This window comes from Sarcophilus harrisii, chromosome X (genome assembly GCF_902635505.1).
Source record: "Sarcophilus harrisii chromosome X, mSarHar1.11, whole genome shotgun sequence".
Lineage (NCBI taxonomy): Eukaryota > Metazoa > Chordata > Mammalia > Dasyuromorphia > Dasyuridae > Sarcophilus > Sarcophilus harrisii.
Window position 1 is genome coordinate 34,071,099 of NC_045432.1, and position 19,789 is coordinate 34,090,887.

A 19,789-nucleotide genomic window follows, 5' to 3' on the forward strand; every position below is an offset into this window, starting at 1 on the left:
CTTTCTGCAAACTGACTTTTTAGCCCCCTTCCCATCATGCTAAGTAGGTGGCCACCCATTCCGCATCTGTCCAGAACCAGCCCCATTCAATTCAATCCCAGAAACAGCTCTGAACCATCAACTGTGTACAGAGCCTTGTGCTGGGCAGTGGGGGGCATACCCAAGTAAGTTAAGGCACAACCTTGCCCTCAAGGAGTTTACAATCTAATAAACCATAAGAGCTCTCATCTCTCTAGATCCTTAAGGCCTATAAAGCCCTCGCTATACAACAAGCCTGTGGGGTAATCAATACAAGTACTATTATTCCGATTTTATAGGGGAGGTATATTCCCTTCAGAGAGGGGAAATCTGGGCCCCAAGGTCACACAGCAAGGAAGCAGCAGAACCAAGAGCCGGGCCCTGGTCCCCAGTGCTGTTTGCCACGTGTCTCTGCTTATGCTAACGTCAATGCTGCCATCCTTTCCCCAAGCTCGCGCCCACATTGGCAGGGGAAGGAACCTGGTACCATCGTGGTGGGGAAAGGGAATCTCAGAATCTTGGAGCTGGAAAGGACCTTTGTTTTATATACGATGCCCAGGGAAGGCCTCCCAGCTAGGAAAGGCAGTCAAGATTCAGACAACCTCGGGATTTAAGACAAGGGAGATCCCTCAGACTTGGAGATAACTAACAGTTAACTCTGTTTTGTAAATGGGGCAATGATGATGGCCAAGAGCACCGACGTGCTCCTAGTTTCTGGTCCTCGGATGGTGGGCCATGAAGGAAGGCCTCGAGATGCTGGAGGGGCCGCGCACTTGCTAGGAGGCAGAGGCTTGGGGGCTGGAGACCGGAGGCCCGGGCAGCATTGGGACTTTGCTCTGCTCATTCAACCCCAAAGCTAACTTCAGTCGAGTCTCTGGAGACTGAAGCGGGACTTCCTTCCTCCCCAGGGGCTGCGATTGCTGTAAGAGCAGATCACGTGGTTGAGTTTCCTGCCCGCCTGCCACCCGCCCGCTGGGTGTCTGAGACCCAGAGCCCATAGTAGCCGGCGGGCTTACTCCATGCTGTGCCCACCGGGCAGGACCGTGGAAACCGAGCCCCTGGAGGACAAAAGGCAGACTCCCGGTCAGGACGAGGCACCATGCTGCGCCGCAAACCCTCCAACGCCAGTGAGAAGGAGCCCACCCAGAAGAAGAAGGTGAGGAACAACACCGTCTCTTGTTCCCTATGGCTCCTCATGACCAAGATGAGTAGAAAGGGCCAGAGGGCATTCATTGTTTAGAGCCAAGAAGTGAGATGGCCAGGGCCTACTAGAATCCTAAAAGAAAATCTTACAATTCTGGCATAGACACATAGAACCCTAAAAGAAAAGCCTGGCAGTTCGGAACCAGCTCTTAAAACCCTAGAAGAGAACCTTCAAGGTTTCAGATTGACTCCTAGAACATAGAAAAGACACCTAGAATTCTGGCATAGATTCATAGAATCCTGAAGAGAATGCTGGAATCCTCATCTAAATGCTTAGAACCCTAGAAAAGAAGCCCAGACTCCTAAAATTGATGAGTAGAACCTTAGAAAAGACCTCCAGCGTTCTAGAGGAGACTTTAAGCCCTGAAAAACAAATATTGAATTCTAGAATAGACTTTAAGAGCTCTAGAAGAAACCTTTTGCCTTCTAGCCTTGAATCCTAGGGCTTTGTCTAGTACTTTGCCTCTACCGCCTGGGTGCTCCCGTAACCTCTTCCCCCTGGCCTCTCCGGGACTCTATCCCTTTCCTAACAGTGCCCACTTCCATCCTATCTGAGCTCACCTACTTGATGTCCACTTTAAGGATACCATGATTCTCCAAGGACACCCTCTCATTGGCCCTGCCTCCGGCACACACACACACACACACACACACACACACACGTTTTCACCACATTTGAGGTTCTATCTCAACTTCAGATTCCGTGAAACTAGGACAAGACTTTTCGGGGGGGATAAAAATATATAGACATAGGGGAGCAGAGATGCTAGAACATTGGGATGCTGGGTACCAGGAAGCTTAAGTAAGGATCCATTACAGGAGGAGAGCTTTAAGGACAGCTTCTGGGTTTCCCTTTATTTTTATCCCCGGTGCTTAGCACGGTGGCTGGTAAATAGTTGGTGCTTAATAAATGCTTGTTGATTGATGGATGGATATGAGTTTGAGAGGAATGGAAAATGAGATTTAGAGAGAATTAGGAAAGATGTTTGGGAGTGTGAGTGTGAGTGTGTGTGTGTGTGTGTGTGTGTGTGTGTGTGTGTATACGTGTGTGCACGCACGTGTATGTGCGATACAGTGAGGGAGCATTTTGAAGGTCAGGAGAATGAGCTCCTGCCTTAAATAGCTTACACATTCATCTTCCTGAAATCAGAAGCCTGGACCAGATGATCTATTTGTGGAACCACAGAAACGTCAGAGGCAAAAGAGCTCACAGAGGTCATTTAACCCAATGGCCTCATTTTACAGAGAAGGAAACTGAGGTCTAGAGAATGGAAGAGATTCGGGGTCCCAGAATGGGCAGAGCAGGAAGGGCTCATCCAAGTCTAACCCTCTCATTTTCCAAGAAACTGCGGCCTAGAGAGGGGAAGGAGCCTCAGATCAGAGAAGGTCAACATCAGAAGGGGCCTCAGAAGCCATCAAGTCCACTTCTCCCCTTTAACAGAGTAGAAAACTGAGGCCCCAGAGAGGAAAGGGACTGGCCTGAGGTCACCCACTCCAGGATGGAAGGTTAGGGCCTAGGATTCTGTTATAGGAATCTGGGATTCCCTGACCTTATTCTTTGTTATTATAAACTTCCACGTCTGTGTTCTTTGCCGGTTTCTGAAATCCCACGCTTCCACAACTTGATTCTCAGGACCCTCTATTTCTAGGAGAGAAGTGGAGTCTTTGCTGAAAGCTTGTTGGGATCTGGGGGCATTAGAAAGGCTGTGCTGCCGACCGGGCCCACCTGCTCCTGGTCGTTGGGGTGTGAATCCTGCTTGGGGTGTAGGTATATGTGTGGGCGGGTGTCTGTGTGAGTGTGAGTGTGAGTGTGTGTTAGGGGGAGGTCCTCAGGCCCACAGAGCAAGGGAGCTTGATGTTTTCTGACTTGAAAACTCGTCATCAGCCGGCATTTCTTCCTCTGGTTCCGCCACACCGGATGGCAAGGGGGTGAGGGGGACTTGGTATTCTCATCCCAGGTGCCAGACCCAGTAGAGTTGCCATTGGCTGCCTCCCCGTCCGAAGCCACCACTTCCCCTAGCTCGCTCCCTCGGGGAGAGGAGAAACCGAGGCTACTTGAGTCACACCTGGGCCTGGCCCCCCCCCCCAGAAGACAAAGGGTGGGAAACAGCTAACTGAAGGCAGCCAAGGCCCTCCCCAGCACCGGCAGAGCTGTCTGCCCTTTAGTTTATTGCTTTGCATCCTCAACTCTGGCCTGTTTTAGTTTTTCGTCCTGTTTTAAAGATGCTAAAACTGAAGCTCAGAGAACTAGAGGGATCATAGAAAGGAGAAAAATCCTAGAAACCAAACGTCCAAGTCCTTATATGACAACGTCATGGGGGCCTTAAAGATCATCTAGTACAATTGTCTCGTTTTATTGATGAGGAAAAAGAGGCGAGAGGGACATGGCCGTGATGACACACTGGTTGTCTCAGAGCTGTTGTTCATGCCTGGGTGAGACCCGAGTTTGCTCCATTGTAGCGTACTTGCAGGCTCTGTGTACAGGGGATACCTGGCTCCCTCCCTTAGCCTCCAGGGTTCTGGAGGCCAGTTGGCCGATTGGAGCCCACTTCCAAACTGGGCCATGGTTTCTGGGGCCTCTGGGGCCAGAGGATCCTTTACTTCCACTCCTCTTTCCTCTACTCCTACCCAGACTGCTCTCCCAAGAAAGAAATGTTATGATGGGCCAGAAGGCCGGAGGCCCTTCTTCCAGCTCCCTGCTGCCCCAGCCTCCTCTGGGCCTCTAGGTGAATCACTTCCTTTTTTCTGAGACCCTGTTCCCCTATGAAGACAAGGGTAGAATGAAGAATGATAGATGGGCATGTGCTGGTGTGGAACCCTGCAGGGGAAGCCCAGGCATTCTTGGGGCCCTTTAGAAGCCGAGAGCGGCTCCCGATTCCCGCCCAAACCCACCCCTGGTCCTCTGGGACCGTGGGCCCTTCAGAGCTGATGTTGATCTTAGGCAGCAGAAGCATTTCTCTCCCATCCATTCCCCGAGGGTAATGGAAGGCGGGGGCTCGCTTGGGAGGACGAGCCTGGCCTTTCCTGAAAAGTTTTGTTGGCAGTGATTTGTCCCGATTTGCGATTTCACCAATGTGGGGAATTCCCTGTATGCAAAGATCGGCTTAGGAATGTGGATGGCGACCCCGGGCAGGAGGAGATATGGTAGCTTGCTCCTGGCCACATGTTTAGTATGTGTCAGAAACAATCTCCCCACTGCCCAAGCTGGCCCTTACCCACGTGGCACTAAATCACGTCTACCTTAAATCCAATGAGGATCTGCGAAGACAGCCGTGTGTCTGCGGGGAGAACCTAGCAACCGGTATCGGTTTTGAAAGAGCACATGGAGAAAATGGCATCAAGAGCCAGGAGCACAGGCTGCCCCAAACATGGCGCCATACAGAAGCCTGAGGCCTCCAAAAAAGGGGGCGGTGAACATGGGGCTTTTAACGTGATTTGAGGAGAAATGAGGAGAATCAAAGACTGGATGGAGAGGATGAGTCAAGGAAAACTCTCCACTCCTCATAACCAACCAGGTGCCAAAGAGCATCATTTCTATGGCCACGGCATCTCTGGGACATAGCCCTTTCTCTCCATTCTCATGGGCCCTCATCTCTTCTTGCCTAGACTATTCCAGTAGTTTCTTAATGAGTTTCTCCACCTCGATCCATCTTCCATAGCCACTAAGGTGATCTTCCTAAAGTACCGATCTGACCAGGTCACCTCCCCGCTCAATACTCTCGAATGGCTCCCTATTACCTCTAGGATCAAATATTAACTCTCTTGTTTAGCATCAAAATCTCCTTACAACTCATTCCTTTCCTGTCTGATCTTCTTACATATTACTCCCCTCCACATGCTCCAGTCATATTGGGCCCTTTGCCATTCTGTACACACCTCTCCCACGTGTGCATTCATTGTCCTCCAATCCTGGAATGCTCTCTCTCCTCACTTTCATCTCCCAGAATTCCTACCTTCCTTAGAGACTTAGCTCAACGACTGCCTTCTTCAAAAGGCCTGTTATGGTCATTCTTCCCCGGCCCAGCCTCTCTTTAATGTTACCTTCCATCTATTCTCCATGTTCCAAAGGTGGATCTGGTTTTATATATACACATATATAGATATATATATATGTGTGTGTGTGTGTGTGTATGCATATAGGCAGTGTCTATGTGTATACATGTATGTAAACATGTATGTGAGTCTATGTGTACATACATGTATCATGTATATAATATATGTATATATCAAGATCTCTCTCATCTCTATTTCTAGCTCCTCCATCAGAACATAAGCTTACCGAGAAGGAAAAATGTTCCTCTTCCTTTACATTCAGAAGTTTATAAAGTTGGGGGCATACACTAGGCACTTAATAAATGCTCACTGATTGATCACTTGATCCTTTGGTCCCATGAGAGTCAGGAACATTTAAAAGGCAGCAAAATTGTTTCCTTTCTCAGTTTTTTTCCCTTCTTGATCCAGTTTTTTTTTGTGCAGCAAGCTCACTGTATATCTATGTACCCATATATTGGATTTAACCTATATTTTAACATATTTAATATGTATTGGACTACCTGCCATCTAAGGAAGCGGGGGCTGGGGGAATTCGGAACAGGTTTTTCAAGGGTCAGTGTTGAAAAATTACCCATGCGTATGCTTTGTGAATAAAAAGCTATAATAGAATGGGAATAAATAAAAGGCAGCAAAAGCACAATCAAGAAAAATGGTACGAAGTAAGCATGTGTGGGCCAAGGAGGCAGGCGGCAATGACAGAGACCCAAAAGTGAAGTTGAGGCTTCCTAGAGGAGGAGGATTTTGGACCACTTAAAGAAGATGGTCTTGAAGAAGTAACAGAACATGGATTGGCAGGGAGGAGCACAGGGGGCTGGTGATCCATCCACAGTTAGGACCAAGTGAGGCACAATCTCCCAGAAGGCCATCTGGGCTGTGTCGCTTACTAACGCTGTGACCTTGAATGTTGTGAACGTTGTGATGTAGGTCCCTTCTCCTTCCTGTGCTTCAGTTTCCTCCTCAGTTACTGAACGAGGGAGTTGAACTCCGGCCTCTTTGATGAAACTGACCATGATTTAAAAGGCACGGAGCACGTTGGGAGAGCACTCAGTGCTTTGGGATGAGAGGGAAAGCGGGGAAAGGATGATGAGGAGGAGATCTTTCAGGGGGACTTCTTAAATGGGGGTGGAGAAGGGGGGTAGAAGACTGGCCGGCAGTAGCAGCCCGCCGGCACCGCTCACAGACTCAAACTGGCAACAGGGAAGGGAATCCAGAAAGCCCCTTTCAATGCCCGTTGCCATCTCACCAGCTGCCTGATATTACTATCCACCATAGTTTCTTAATACCTCCATCTGATGATCTTTTCTCTCCTCCTGGAGTTGAGAACAGAGTTCCAATCCTGTCATACATACTTACTAGCTGAGTCCTATCTAGGCAAATCACTCAACCTTTCTGCCTCAGTTTCCTCATCTGAAAAATGAGAATAATAAAAGACCAGGCTTGTTGTGAGGCTCCAATGAGATCCTATCTGTGAAGTAAAGGCTGGCCCCTGACTGGGAAAGAGTTCAGGGCAAGAGACTAAGCCTCTTTTCTGGAGATGCCCCAACTTTGGAGAGACAGGGACAAAACTGGTGAAGCCCCACCTCCTCTGGAGGAAGGGTGAGGCACGCATCTAGTGACCTTATACTGGTGCGCCCGGTTGTGGGTACCTCAGTCTGGGAACTGGTCTCTCTCTGTCCCCCCTCCCCTGAATCCTCCCACGGACCCCAAAGTCCCAGGAGACAGCAGATTAATGACAGGAAGAGGTGGAGGGAAGGGAAATGATTAGAGGCCTAAGCCGGGAGGTGAGGTTACTAGTCACCCAACAAAGGCCACTCCTGGCTCGCTGCCATCTCTCTAGCCTGCTTGGCGTGTTCTCAGCACTGCTGAACAGGGCTCACAAAGGGGACAGGGAGGCCGGGGAGACCACAATAGGCCCCCTCTACCTATAAATAGCAAGTCTTCCATTCAGGCAGCTCAGGCCTTCCTCAGGGAGCCCCCCTCCCTGGACTCCAGCCAGCCAGACCACCCCTTCTTTCCCTCTTTCCCCTAGCCTATTCTCAGTCGTCATCCCTCCTGACCTTGACCTCTCTGCAACCTTTGACACCGCTGGTCAGCCCTTATTCCTCAATATTCTCTCCTCTCTAGGCAGGATGCCATTCTCACCTGGTTTTCCTCCTGCCTGTCTTTCCACTTCTCCGTTCTTGTTGTTTTATTGTCACCCACATCAGACCCGCCACAAGGGGACGTATCCTAAGGCTCTATCTCTTCTTCTTTCACGCTTTGTCTTCGTGATCTCATCAGCTCCCATGCATTTAATGCACTCGGCTCTATGCAGAGGATTCCCAGATCCAGCCTTGCTTCTGAACCCCAATTGCCCCCTAGACAGCTTCATCCGGGCATCCCATGGGGGAAGGGAAAGGAACAAGCATTGATATAGCACCTACTATGTGCTAGGCACTGTGCTGATTGCCTTACAAATATTCTCTTCTTTGATCTTCACAACATCTCTAGGAGATAGGTACTGTGATTGCTCCTATTTTGCAAATAAGGAAACTTGGGCAGGTAGGGGCTAAATGACTTACCCAGGGTCACACAACTAGGAGGTGTCCAAGTCAAACACTGGATAGAGAGGATGAGTCAAGGAATACTCTCTTCCCTGGCTTCTCATAACCAACCAGCTGCCAAAGAGTGTCATTTCTATGTCCACGACATCTCCCATATATACACTTTGGATTTGGACTCAGGTGGAGTTCAGGCCTAGTACTCTAACCACTCCACCACCTAGCTGACCCAGGCATTTCAAAGTCAACATGTCCAAAGCAGGACTCGTTAGACTTCCCCCAAGACCTCTCCTCACTTCCCTACTTCTCTTACCACCACCATTCTTCCAGTCAACTAGGTTTGAAATCTGAGCCTCATGCCCAACTCCTTACCCTCTCCACCCCACCCCCTGCACTCGGTGGACAAGTCTTCTCAATTGCACCTCCACATTTTCCCCATCTCTCCACTCACACCACAACCACCCCAGTTCGGGTCATCATCACCTCTTGCCTGGACTATCGCAACAGTTTCCTTCTTGGTCACTCTGAATCCCACCTCTCTCTTCTGCAATCCAGCCTCCAAACAGCTGCCAAAGCACTACTCCCAAGCATGGGTCCAAGTGCACCACTCCCCGGCGGCGAAGCTTCAGTGGCTTTCTTTGAACCGGGGAGCAGAATACAAACTCTTCATCTTGTGTTTAAGCCTTTCCCAAACCGGCTCGAACTTGCTTTGGCAGATGGATCACACATCCTTCTCTTCTCCACACACACACACACACACACACACACACACACACACATCATACACACATACCTTTCTCCAAACAATACACACACACACACACACACACACACACACACACATACACACACACACACACACACACACACTGTATGCTCCTCCACACAACATACACACATACGTCACCCCCTCTCCATACACATCTGTCCCTCTGGGTCCCTGTTCTCACTCTCCACCTCCACCAGTAGACTCCTTAGGTCACTAGAGCTCCCTCCTGAGCTTCAGGTCTCTTTTCTATATACTTGGTGCTGACTTCTCAGTGTCTGTTGTTTCCCATCAGGAGCACAGAAGCTCCTTGAGGGCAGAGCCTGTTTCGCTTTGGTCTTTGTCTCCCCGGGACCTACGACGGCAGAATCCTCATTATTCATAATCCTGGATAGTAGCACGTCAATACCAGCCGTTGAGATTTCTTGGCAAAGATCCCAGAGCAGTTTGTCATTTCCTTCTTCAATGCATTAAGGCAAACAGAGGTAGAGCGACTTGCCCAGGATCATCCAGTTAGTAGGTGTCTAAGGCTGAATTTGAGCTCAGGTTTTCCTCATTCCGGACCCAGCGCTCCATCTCCTGCAGCGCCACCAGCAGAGAAGCTCTATGAAACTCCCTATATGTTCACAGCTGATTCATTCTGTAAGTGCTGGGAAATGCAATAGGAAAGTGTTTGGAAAAACCTAAGTGTTTGTTGATCTAGAGCAATATATATCGTCTATCAATGTTTTAAATGAAGCTTCATGAACATTTGACTTTGTATATTTTATTTCTTTTTTTGTTTGTTTGTTTGTTTTGGCTGAGGCAATTGGGGTTAAGTGACTCACCCTGGGTTATACAGCTAGGAAGTGTTAAGTGTCTGAGGTCAAATTTGAACTCGGGTCCTCCCGAGTTCAGGCTTTTGCTCTATCCACTGCGCCACCTAGCTGCCCCAGGAGGGAAAAATTTGGAAAAGAAAGTTTTGCAAGGATCAATGTTGAAAAATTACCCATGCATATGTTCAAGCTTTAATAAAATTAATTTTAAAAAAAGAATACTGGGCTTAAAGTCAGAGAACATGGATTCACATCCCAGCTCTGCTACCCAATGGCAGAATGTTCTTGGGAAAGTCTTTTCCTTTTCCTGGGCCTCTTCCTCCAGGCCTGTTGGTGTAGGATTCTATGACCAGAAACCATAAGCATTTCAAACCTGTGAGTTCCACATCTATCACAAACCTACAGTTGTTCTTTAGGAAGGATAATGAGCACATTTTCACAACCTGACTTAGCTGGCCAGAGCTACGATTACCCAGCTAATGCCGACAGTAGTCGAGCTGACCGTAGGTAGAGTTACTCGGCTAACGCTGACCGTAGTTAGAGTTACCTCGCTGGTGTTGACGGCAGCCAGAGTGACAATTTCCCGGTAACATAATCGGTGTTCTTCAGCCGACCAACATTTTCTGCAAGAGAGTTTATGAGCCAAGGGCACAAAGCTGATGATCGGACGGGCCCTGCCCTCCAGGAGCTTATTTTTTCTCTTGCGGGAAAGAACATGTAAGCAGATGAGGAAGTACAGAATACGGAGAAACACAAAGTACTTGGAAGGGGAGGGGTACGAGTCAGCGCTTGAGTCTTGAGATTTTAAGGGTTCCAGGAAGCAGAGGTTAGGAGGGAAAAGATTCCAAGCCTAGGCTACGGCTGGGAAACGGGAAACAGGATCAATAGTATATATAGAGAACAGCAACTGAGTCAGTTTGGTTGGGAATATAGAGTATATGAGGGAGAGAGAGGTATATTCAGTCAACAAACATTTATTTGTGCCCAGTCGTGTGCTAAGTACTGGGGATACAAAAAAAGGCAGAATCACAATCTCTGCCCACAAGAAGCTTAGATTTTAATGAGGAAGACCTGGAAATACTCTTTGGAGACAGATTAGGAAGTTTAAGGGACAGCAATAGGGATTAGATGACTGCGACATGCAAATGAGTTGGATATGAGGTTCAGGGCACTCCCACGGGACAAAACCCCTTCTACCAAGGCAGGGACAGCTCCTTCTCTGTCAGCCGGAGAGTTGCTTAGACTTCTGAGAGGTTAAGTGATTTGACTAGGGACACACAACCAACATGTGTCAAAGGCAACACCTTATCTCCCAGGATTGTCATGAGGATCCAGTGAGATAATATATATAAAACATTTTGCAAACCTTAAAGCTGATCAACACTTATGACTTCCCAAATGTTGAGGTCAGCCAGTTCTTCATCTTAGTCTGTGGCCAGGGCAGTGCTGGGTTTGGGGCCTGAGTCAGGGAACTCAAGTCTGAGCCTAAGAGCTCGGAATAACCTCAGAATAGGGGACAAAGAGGGATCCTCTGGCCTGCAGGATTATTAGACCTGGGGCTTCATTAGGGCTCAGCTCGCCACACTGAGCGGTGGGGCTGCAAAGATGACCTGGTGACCTTCTTATGGCCCATGGAACTGTGCTGACTTTGTCTTGTTTCTTCCAGCTCTCGCTACAGCGATCCAGCAGTTTCAAGGACTTTGCCAAGTCGAAGCCCAGCTCTCCCGTAGTGAGCGAGAAGGAATTTAATCTAGAGGACAATGTGAGTACGGAGCTGAAGGGCCTCAATGAGGGAGCAAGACCCCAGGATTGCCGTCCGAATCTAACACGCATGTGGTCCTTTCCACTACTACTAATTTCATGGCACAAATAATCAACGAGCATTTATCAAAAGCACTTGTTCTGTTTCTGGAGTAGGTCAGAGCTGACCTGGGAACCGAGAAAAGTTGGGTTCCAGTTCTGCCTTAGACTCTTCACTGGACGACTGAGCAAGTCACTTAACTTCTCAGTGTTTTATATAATTATCTAAGACTAAGTTGAAGGGAAAGCACCAACCCACAATGGCGGAGAAAATGTCGTCATCTGGAAATTACCTCTACCAGTGGCATCCCAGGGCCAAAACCTCCTTATGTGCCAGTCACCAGAATGCAAAGGAAAAAATCAAACAATCCCTTCCCTCAATACATTCTATTTTTAATAGCCTTTGCCTTACTCCTTGCACTATTCGTAAACGAGCAACAGAAGTTTCAATCCTGGATGCCGTCTAGTCTTTTTTGTTTACAAAATCGACCCAACTCCTTCCAGAGAGCACGGCATGTCCCATGTCTAGACGGTCTCTGAGATCCCACCCAGCTCTGCATCTCTGCTCCCATAAGCCTATGGCCCCCCTACTTCCTGCCAATCTTGCTCACCTGATCTTTCCCCAAGTCCTTCCCACCAGCCTCCTCTCTCCCTTCTTCCCATCCCCATGTTTCAACCGATATTTACTAGGCACCTGACGTATGTAGGGCCTAATGGCACTGGGTAGTAGGAGGGATGTGAAGCTTAAATAAGACAGGGTTCCTGCCTTCATGGAACCCACAATCCAATAGGAGATGAGACACCACCACAAGCCAGCTGTTTTAAGTCTCACTGGGGAGATTGCCATTGACCTGGGAGCTAGGCTTTGGGAACTGGAATTCACCAGAAGAAGAGGGAAAGGAGGGATATTCCAGGCTTTAGGAACAGCTGAGTCAAAACAAGAACATGGGATGATGGAAGTTGGGAGTGGGGCTGGAGACAAGGTTTGGGTGGGAGAGAGCGAGTCTTCTAGTTCAATCAGAGAATAGGGTACAAAGAGGTGGATAATGTCAAAAGTCTGGAAAAACAGGGTGGTGTCTGATTGGGGAAAGTCTCGGGTAATAGGGAGCCCTGAAGATTTCTACACAGAGGAATAACATGACTGCAGGACCAATACGAGGAGGGAAAATAAATTTGTCATGGCTATGAAGAACTGATTTGAGGAGGGAGAAAGGAAAGGTGTTAGGGAACTGTCCCAGGTGGGTGAGCTAGCGTGAGGGAGGTAGCCTTGGAAATAATCAAGAGGGAGCAGATTGGAGAGACACTGGAGACAGCATGCAGTGCTGCTGGGAAATTCAGAGAGAGGGAAGGGGCAAAGACACCTCCAAGGTTGAGAAGGAGAGACAGGGTAAATGGTGATGTCAGAAGGAGGAGCAGGTTCAAGGGGACAGAAAAATGACTTAGTGTTCCTTACACACACACACACACACACACACACACACACACACACATGGGGAGTATCATTATGTTCTGGGATTTGCTGTGGGAGAGATTAAAAAAAATCCCGACACTGGCCATGCTCTCTGGGACCTTCGGATATAGTAAAAGGACAAGACCCATGGCACTGGAGGACATGCACTACAGGGAAATACAATGGGAAGAAAAAATCAAGGGTTGGGGGGGGGGGTTCTGGAAAGGGAAAATATCCCTTCTGACCAGGGGGCTCACCTTCCCAAGATGGAACTTGGGCTCAGCCTTAAAGGAGGAATAGAATGTCACATGGCAGAGATGGGGAGGGGAACAAAGGGCACATTTGGAACTCAGAGCTGGCCATGGAAGATGGCTCAAAAGGACTCTGGAGGTCCCGGGCTGTAAAGCTTTCTCTTTTCTTCTCCTAGATCCCAGAGGATGACACAGGAGGCCCCACCACAGAGGATCCTGGGAAGAGTGCAAAGAAGCTAGGAAAGAAATGGAGATCGGTGATTTCCCGTACCATGAACAGGAAGATGGGCAAGACGATGGTGAAGGCCCTGTCAGAGGGGATGGTGAGACCCGAGACCAAAAAGGGAGGGTGGAGGACAAGAGATTTAGAGCTGAAAGGGAGAGCAGGGCCAGCTCATGGCACAGGCAGAGGGCCTACACCCTAGGCAAATGAAGTGCCAGCCTGCCCAAAGGCACACGGAGAAAAGAGCACTGGATGCCAGGTCCACTCTGTCTTTTATAACCCGTGTGACCTGGACAAGCCATCTGCCTTCGTTCGGGTCTGTTTCCTCCTCTGTAAGACGGTGGACTTGGACTGGCTCCCTTCCAGCTCTAAACCCTGAGCTTGGGGATGGAGGGCCAGCCAAGTCAATGGCAAACTTCTTTCTGGAGCTGGTCTTGCTGGGAGCCAGGGCAGGAAGCATGTGGATGAGGACCAAGGGCTGGTGAGCCAGGGGAGTCACTTTAATGATGTGACCCCCCTCCTCTCTAATAATTACAAAGATTCCTCAAAGCTTAGAGCTACAAAGGACTGGAAAGACTCACTAACAGGTAATCTTCCTTTTTGCCTCTCTGAAATGGGAATGGTAACCTTTGTACTACCTGCCTTAAGTGAGAAAAGGCTTTCATTACACTCAAGGTATTAGGGGAGGGTTTGGGGAAGGGAGGGGAGGAAAGAAGGGAGAAGAATCTTGATCTGTGATTTTTTTTTCTAATAATAGCTTTTTATTTTCAGTGTTTTTTGTTTTTTCTCATTTTTTCCTTTTTGATCTCTTACTCCTTCCTTTACCAGAGAAGTAGCCTGGGACACTGAGAAATTAAGTGACTTGTCCAGAGTCATATAGCTAGTTTATGTGAGAAGTACTACTTGAATCCAGATAATTTGGACTCCGAGAATAGCCCTTTATTGATATAAATAATTAATTTAATTTAATTTAATTTAATTTAAATCTAGATTATTAATAAATTTAAATTAAAATATAAAAAATAGATAAATAATAAAAAAGGCATACTGCCTCTAAACTAATAGAGAAACATGTTATTGTGGACAAAGCACTGACTTTGGAGGCAGGGAAACCTAAGTTTGGCACTTTACTAGCTGTGTGACCCTGGGTGAGACACTTAAACTAAGTTCTCCATGTGTAGAATAAGAGGGTCAGACTGGATGACCTTGGAAGATCCTTTCCTTGTTCCAAATGTCTGTTCTGATGAAATGGGAGGCAATGCCACACAATGGAAAGGGCCCGGGATCTGAAGGCCAAGGATCTGGGGGCCGATCCTGACTGCTACTTACTACTCTCTATGTAGCCTTGGGCACATCTTTTAGCTTCTTAAGGCTTCTGTCTCCCTGTCTGTGGAATGAGGGCTTGAGTCCCCATGACTTCTGAGGTCCTTTTCTATGATTATCTAAGCAGCATTACACCTTCACACCATGAAAAGGCAGCAGCCTAAGACTCCAATAGCACCCGTGCAGCTGCCGCCCTGGTCTTGGAAAGGCGGGTGCCGTGTCGATCTTAAAGCGTGACGGAGATGTCGGCTCTCGGTCTCCCCAGAGAAGGGGAGTGATTGGCCCAGAGTCACCCAACTCCTAACCTGCTAAGTGAGCTAAGATTGGAGTCTCCCCATTCTAAAGCTATCTCCCGATTCACCCTCAGGGAGATACTCTGGAAGAAGGCTCGGCCTCCCCAACCTCCCCAGACTGCCTCCTGGAGGGCTTGGCTTCAGATAATATACCTCTGGCCTTTACTGACCAGGATGATGATGGACACCTGGTCCTCAGTCGCCAAACGTCCACTAGTGAGTAACGGGATGGAGGGAGTGGGCAGGGGGATGGGGGTAGGGGAAAAGCCAGGAAGGGGCAGGGGGCCTTTCTTTTGTGTTATGTGTCCCTCCTCCCCCCGAGTGGGAGAAGTAGGACGGTCATTCCTATAAGGGAAGGAGGGTTCACAAAGAAGTGGGATCACACTTCTACTCCCTACTATCTTCGTCCAGGAAGGAGGAGACTCCGTACAGTTCCCTGGCATCTTCCTCCCCATCAGGCAGAAAGAAGGCATTTGACGAATGTGGATCTCCCCTTTTAAAGTGGGGGTCTTGCCTCTCCCCAAAGGGGATTTTCCATTTAACCACTCTAGGGCCCTTCTCCCCTCCCAATCCTAACAAAGTCTGTATTAGGAGCCAGGCCGAGGCAGGGACAAAGGTAAAGCCCTCTCCCCACGTTGTCCATCCCCCCGCAGGCAGTGAGCTGGGCAGCCCAGGCCCTGGCACCGTGGGCTGCGGGCAGACCAGCCTGAGGGTGGAGGAGCTGATGGCCCCGATGTACACAGGCCCCTTCTGTGGCAGGGCCCGGGTCCACACCGACTTCACTCCCAGTCCCTACGACAGGGACTCGCTGAAACTCCAGGTGAGGGTACCCCCATGGACCCTCCTGGGGAGCCTTGGGAAAGAGGTCTGGGTGGGGGAGGAGGGCAGAAGTGAATAGTCCTAGATAGGACAGCTGAAGAAACAGAAGCGCCCAGAGGGGAGAGGGGCTTTTCCAAAGTCATATGTAGTGGAATCAAGTTGAGAACCCATATCTTACGACTCCTGAGGCCAGTGAGGGACAAGATGGGACGATGAAGGGGAACCAAAATGGGCATCATCCTTCATTCTGTGAACTGCAGCTTGGAGGGACCTGGATGGGAGATCTTGTCCCCCAGGTGGACCGACCAAGTTCAGGTCCCTTTTCACACACCCCTCCCCCCCAACCTCCCAGAAGGGAGATGTGATCCAGATTGTGGAGAAGCCACCAGTGGGCACGTGGCTTGGGCTGCTTAATGGCAAGCTGGGCTCCTTCAAGTTCATCTATGTGGACGTGCTGCCCGAGGAGGCCGTGGGGCCTGCCCGGAGAGGCCGCCAACGTCCGAGCAAGGGCAAGAGGCCGAAACCCAAGACCCTACACGAGCTGCTGGAGCGAATTGGCCTGGAGGTCAGTAATTGAAGAGTTGGGGGGGAAAGGATGCTGGGAACAAGCTTAACCTGCTCCTTAAAAAGCCTCAAGGAAAGCAGAACTGGAAGGGACCTCAAGGGCCACGTCCTCCAACCAGTATCTAAACAACATACCTAACAAATGGCTTCAAGGGAAGGGAAAAATTCCCTCCCACCCAAGGTAGCCAGGCTATTTTGGGACAGCGCTAGAGGTCAGGGAGTTTTTCCTTCCATCGCTCCTAAATCTGAGTGTTAGCCATTTCTCCCCATTACTCTTAACCCTGTCCTTTCGTAGAAGACACCTAATCCCCTTTGCCCAGCACTTCAAACCTTTGATGACAGCTCTGCTGTCCCTCCCTGAGTCAGCTATTGTCCAGGTTCAACATTCTCATTTCCTTCATATGATCCACCCCATGACGTGGTCTCCAGGGCTGTCACCAGCCTGGGCCACTCCTACACAAGTCTGTTAAGGAAGTTTGACTCTTCACTCACCAAAGGATTCACCACAAGGTTCCTTCACATGACAAATTGCCCGTCATATTGGACACCGACACCGTCAGTCCAATTTGACCAAAATTCAATGAATACATGTTTTCAGAAACACGACGACTGTATAAAGTGGCCATTTCTTGGAACTGGGTGACCAACCTCTGGGCCAAGAGAGAAAAGGGACAATTGGATGGGGGAGGGTCTTAGATTGAGAAGTGGAGGCTCAAAGATTTTCTAGTCCAGTGGTTCTAAATTCGTTTTTATTTCTTTTTGTTTTTCTTTTGAGAGGCAGTTGGGTTTAAGTGACTTGCAGAAGGTCACACAGCAACTCAGATCCTCCTGACTCCAAGGCCAGTGCTCTATCTACTGGACCATTTAGCTGCCTCAGTTTTGATTTCTAATATGGCAGCTATAAATACAACCCACATAAATCCTCTTTGGACAGATCCTCCATAAATTTTAATAGCATAAAGATATGGGGAACAACAGTCGGAGAGCCACTGTTCTAGTCCACCCTTAGCATCTTCTAGAAAACGGAGGCCAAGAGGAAGGGACGTGGCTTGTTGAAGGCCACACGGGGCTAATGCGGGGAGGGAGCCAGTTTCAGACTGGGGAAAAACTGAAAGCAAGCCTGTGATCTGTCCCTGCTAGGAGCACGCGTCTACCTTGTTACTCAATGGTTACCAGACCCTGGAAGACTTCAAAGAGCTTCGGGAAACCCATCTCAATGAGCTGAATATCGTGGATCCCCAGCACCGAGCCAAGCTGCTCACGGCAGCAGAGCTGCTCTTAGACTACGACAGTGAGTTGGGGACCCAGGCTGGCTTCCTGTCGGAGGGACCAGGGCGGGGCTTGTACACACGGGCCCCCACTAGGAGCTGGCCTTCTGGGTTGAGTTCTAAGCTCCCTTTCAGCTCTGACTGCTTCAGTCCCTAGATCTCTTCCAGCTCAGCCACTCAGTGTTCTCGGAGGGAAAGCAGTCCCTCTGAGCTCTGACGGCTGTGGTCGCACCCCTCGGGTTCTCTGTTCTGAGAGATCTGGGGCGGGGGGCGGGGGGGCGGGGGGGGAGGGGGAAGGGCAGGACCTCACAACTCCCCCCCCTCCGCCCCGGCAGCCGGCAGCGAGGCGGAAGAAGGCCCACAGACGAACGTGGAGCCGGCGCAGGAGCACACGACGACCTCCAAGGCTGATATTCCCCGAGACTCGGGCTGCTTCGAGGGTTCGGAAAGCGGGCGAGACGAGGGGGAGCTGGCCAGCGCCGAGGAGCAGCTGCGCGCACTGTCTCTGGAGGCGGGGGCGGGGCCAGGGGCGGAGCCGGAGCCTTGAGGGCCCGCCCGGGGGCCCCGCCCACGCCTCCCGGGGCACGCGGGCTCCCTCTGCGCCTGCGCGGCCCCGAGCACCTCCTCTGGGACTAGCTTCCCGGGACTCTCGTGCGAAAGGGACTCTGAGCCTTTGTACCGGCCCCCTGGAAGGCAGGACGACACCGGCGCGGCCCGAACGGCCTGGAGCTGGCCGGCGGCTGACGGCAGACGCCCGCTCTGCGGGGAGCTGCCCCCCCCCCCCCCAGTCGCAGTGCCTTCGGGGAGCCGCGCGGGGTATCGAGGCCGGCTCTGCCACCAACCTTCACCGCCCCGGGGCAAGGCCTTCCCGGTTTGCTCTGTCAAAGAAGGCCCCGGCTCAGGCGACCTCTGCTCTCGGAGGCCCCTTCCCGCCCAAGAGGCCCCCCGGATTTCTCCCTGTTACCTGTAAACGCCGTTTCGGGCGCTCTGGCTTGCTGAAAAGGCCCACCAAGTTGCTCCTGCCTCCATTCTTTTCTGCTTTCTTGGCCACCTCCGAAGGCCGAGGCTCCTTCCCCCCACCCCTGCGACGTCCCCTTCTGTAAGGCTTAGAAATTTGCTGTCCCTTTCTTTCTTTGCCCTACAAGAACGTGAGCTTCCAGACAACGCCCTCCTCCTCTCTCACCTGGGAGTTAAGGGGAGGAAAAGGCAACTCTCTCAGGATAGAGAGCAAGCCTAGGGGTTTCCCATTCAGAAAGCCACAGGGGACGCTCCAAGCAAGTGGGGCACGGAACTTGCTTGCTGGAAGGCGGGGGAAGGAATCCATCCTGCTTCCGACTGGGAAAAGCTTCCAGACCAGCAGCACTCCACTCAAGGCAAACAGAGGCCTCCAGAGGAGCCCGTCCGCAGCATCAGCCTGCTCCCTGGGTTCCCAGCGACACCCGGATTTGGCCAAACTGGATCCACCCCTCAACCTAATCCTGGGGATTTTAGTGAAAGCTGGCTTGGGGAGCGGGGAGGGATGGGGCAGGTTTAGATTGCAATAAAGTATGTGAATAGAAACTTCCTATTGACTGTTTCCAGTGTCTGTTCTCAAGTTGGTGGCTAAGCTTCATTCGTATAGGCTGCGGGCTTAACTACAAAGTCTTCCACGTTGCCTCTGAAAGCCTTTTCCACTTCCCCCTCATCTAGAGATGTCCCGTGCCTACCCATCAAAATGGTACTGCAGCACACTGACCAGCCCCAGCTGAAGTAAAAAGCTACAAAAAATCCGTGTTCCTTCCCCATCCCAAATGTCCAGTATACTTCAGATCTCTCCATCTTGTTTTTGGGTAACCTGGGAGTTTCAGCATCTAACATATTCCTCCCCTGCCAAAGGTTGCCACCCAGCTCCCCTTAAAAGCACAGAAGTCACAAGCTTCATAACAGGAAGCACTGGAATCAGTTAAAACCTCAAGTTCTACCTTAGAGACTTACTAGCTGGGACCCTTGGGTCTCTGCCTCGGTTTCATTGTCTGCAAAACAAATTGAGGAGGGTTGTACTCAATACTCTAAAGACCCTTACAGCTCCAAAGCTATGGTCCTATAATTTTACCTATGAGTTCATGAAAAACAGAAAAGGCCTCTCAGTTGCCATTTTTCATTGTCCCCTATAGCTTTCCTTTCTGAGCTAATCCTTAGTTTCTAGCAGGCAGTGATCACTACACCACTGTCCCTTACTAATAGGTTCATAGCCCTAGAACTGAAGAGAACTGAAAGTCCATCTAATCCCAACCCCCTCAGCTTACAGAAGAGGAAATTGAGGCCCAGGGAGAGGAAGTGACTTGCCATGACTTGCTTAAGGTTGCACAAGCAGTAATTATTGAGGGGAAAGGGGGAGAGGGAGATTTGAACCTAAGTCCTCTG

General features: G+C 50.1%; 1 protein-coding gene across 1 annotated transcript; it reads left to right on the forward strand.

Moving 5' to 3' along the window:
• Positions 1-950: 950 nt before the first annotated feature.
• On the forward strand, positions 951-18,950 carry SASH3 (SAM and SH3 domain containing 3). Its single transcript, XM_031944371.1, is given in 11 exon segments — positions 951-1,174; positions 11,062-11,157; positions 13,073-13,219; positions 14,810-14,951; positions 15,389-15,555; positions 15,907-16,119; positions 17,259-17,409; positions 17,722-17,910; positions 17,913-17,970; positions 17,972-18,068; positions 18,070-18,950. Coding segments are annotated over 11 exon segments (1,737 nt in total). The 5' UTR covers positions 951-1,117; the 3' UTR covers positions 18,490-18,950.
• The last annotated feature ends 839 nt before the right edge of the window (positions 18,951-19,789 follow it).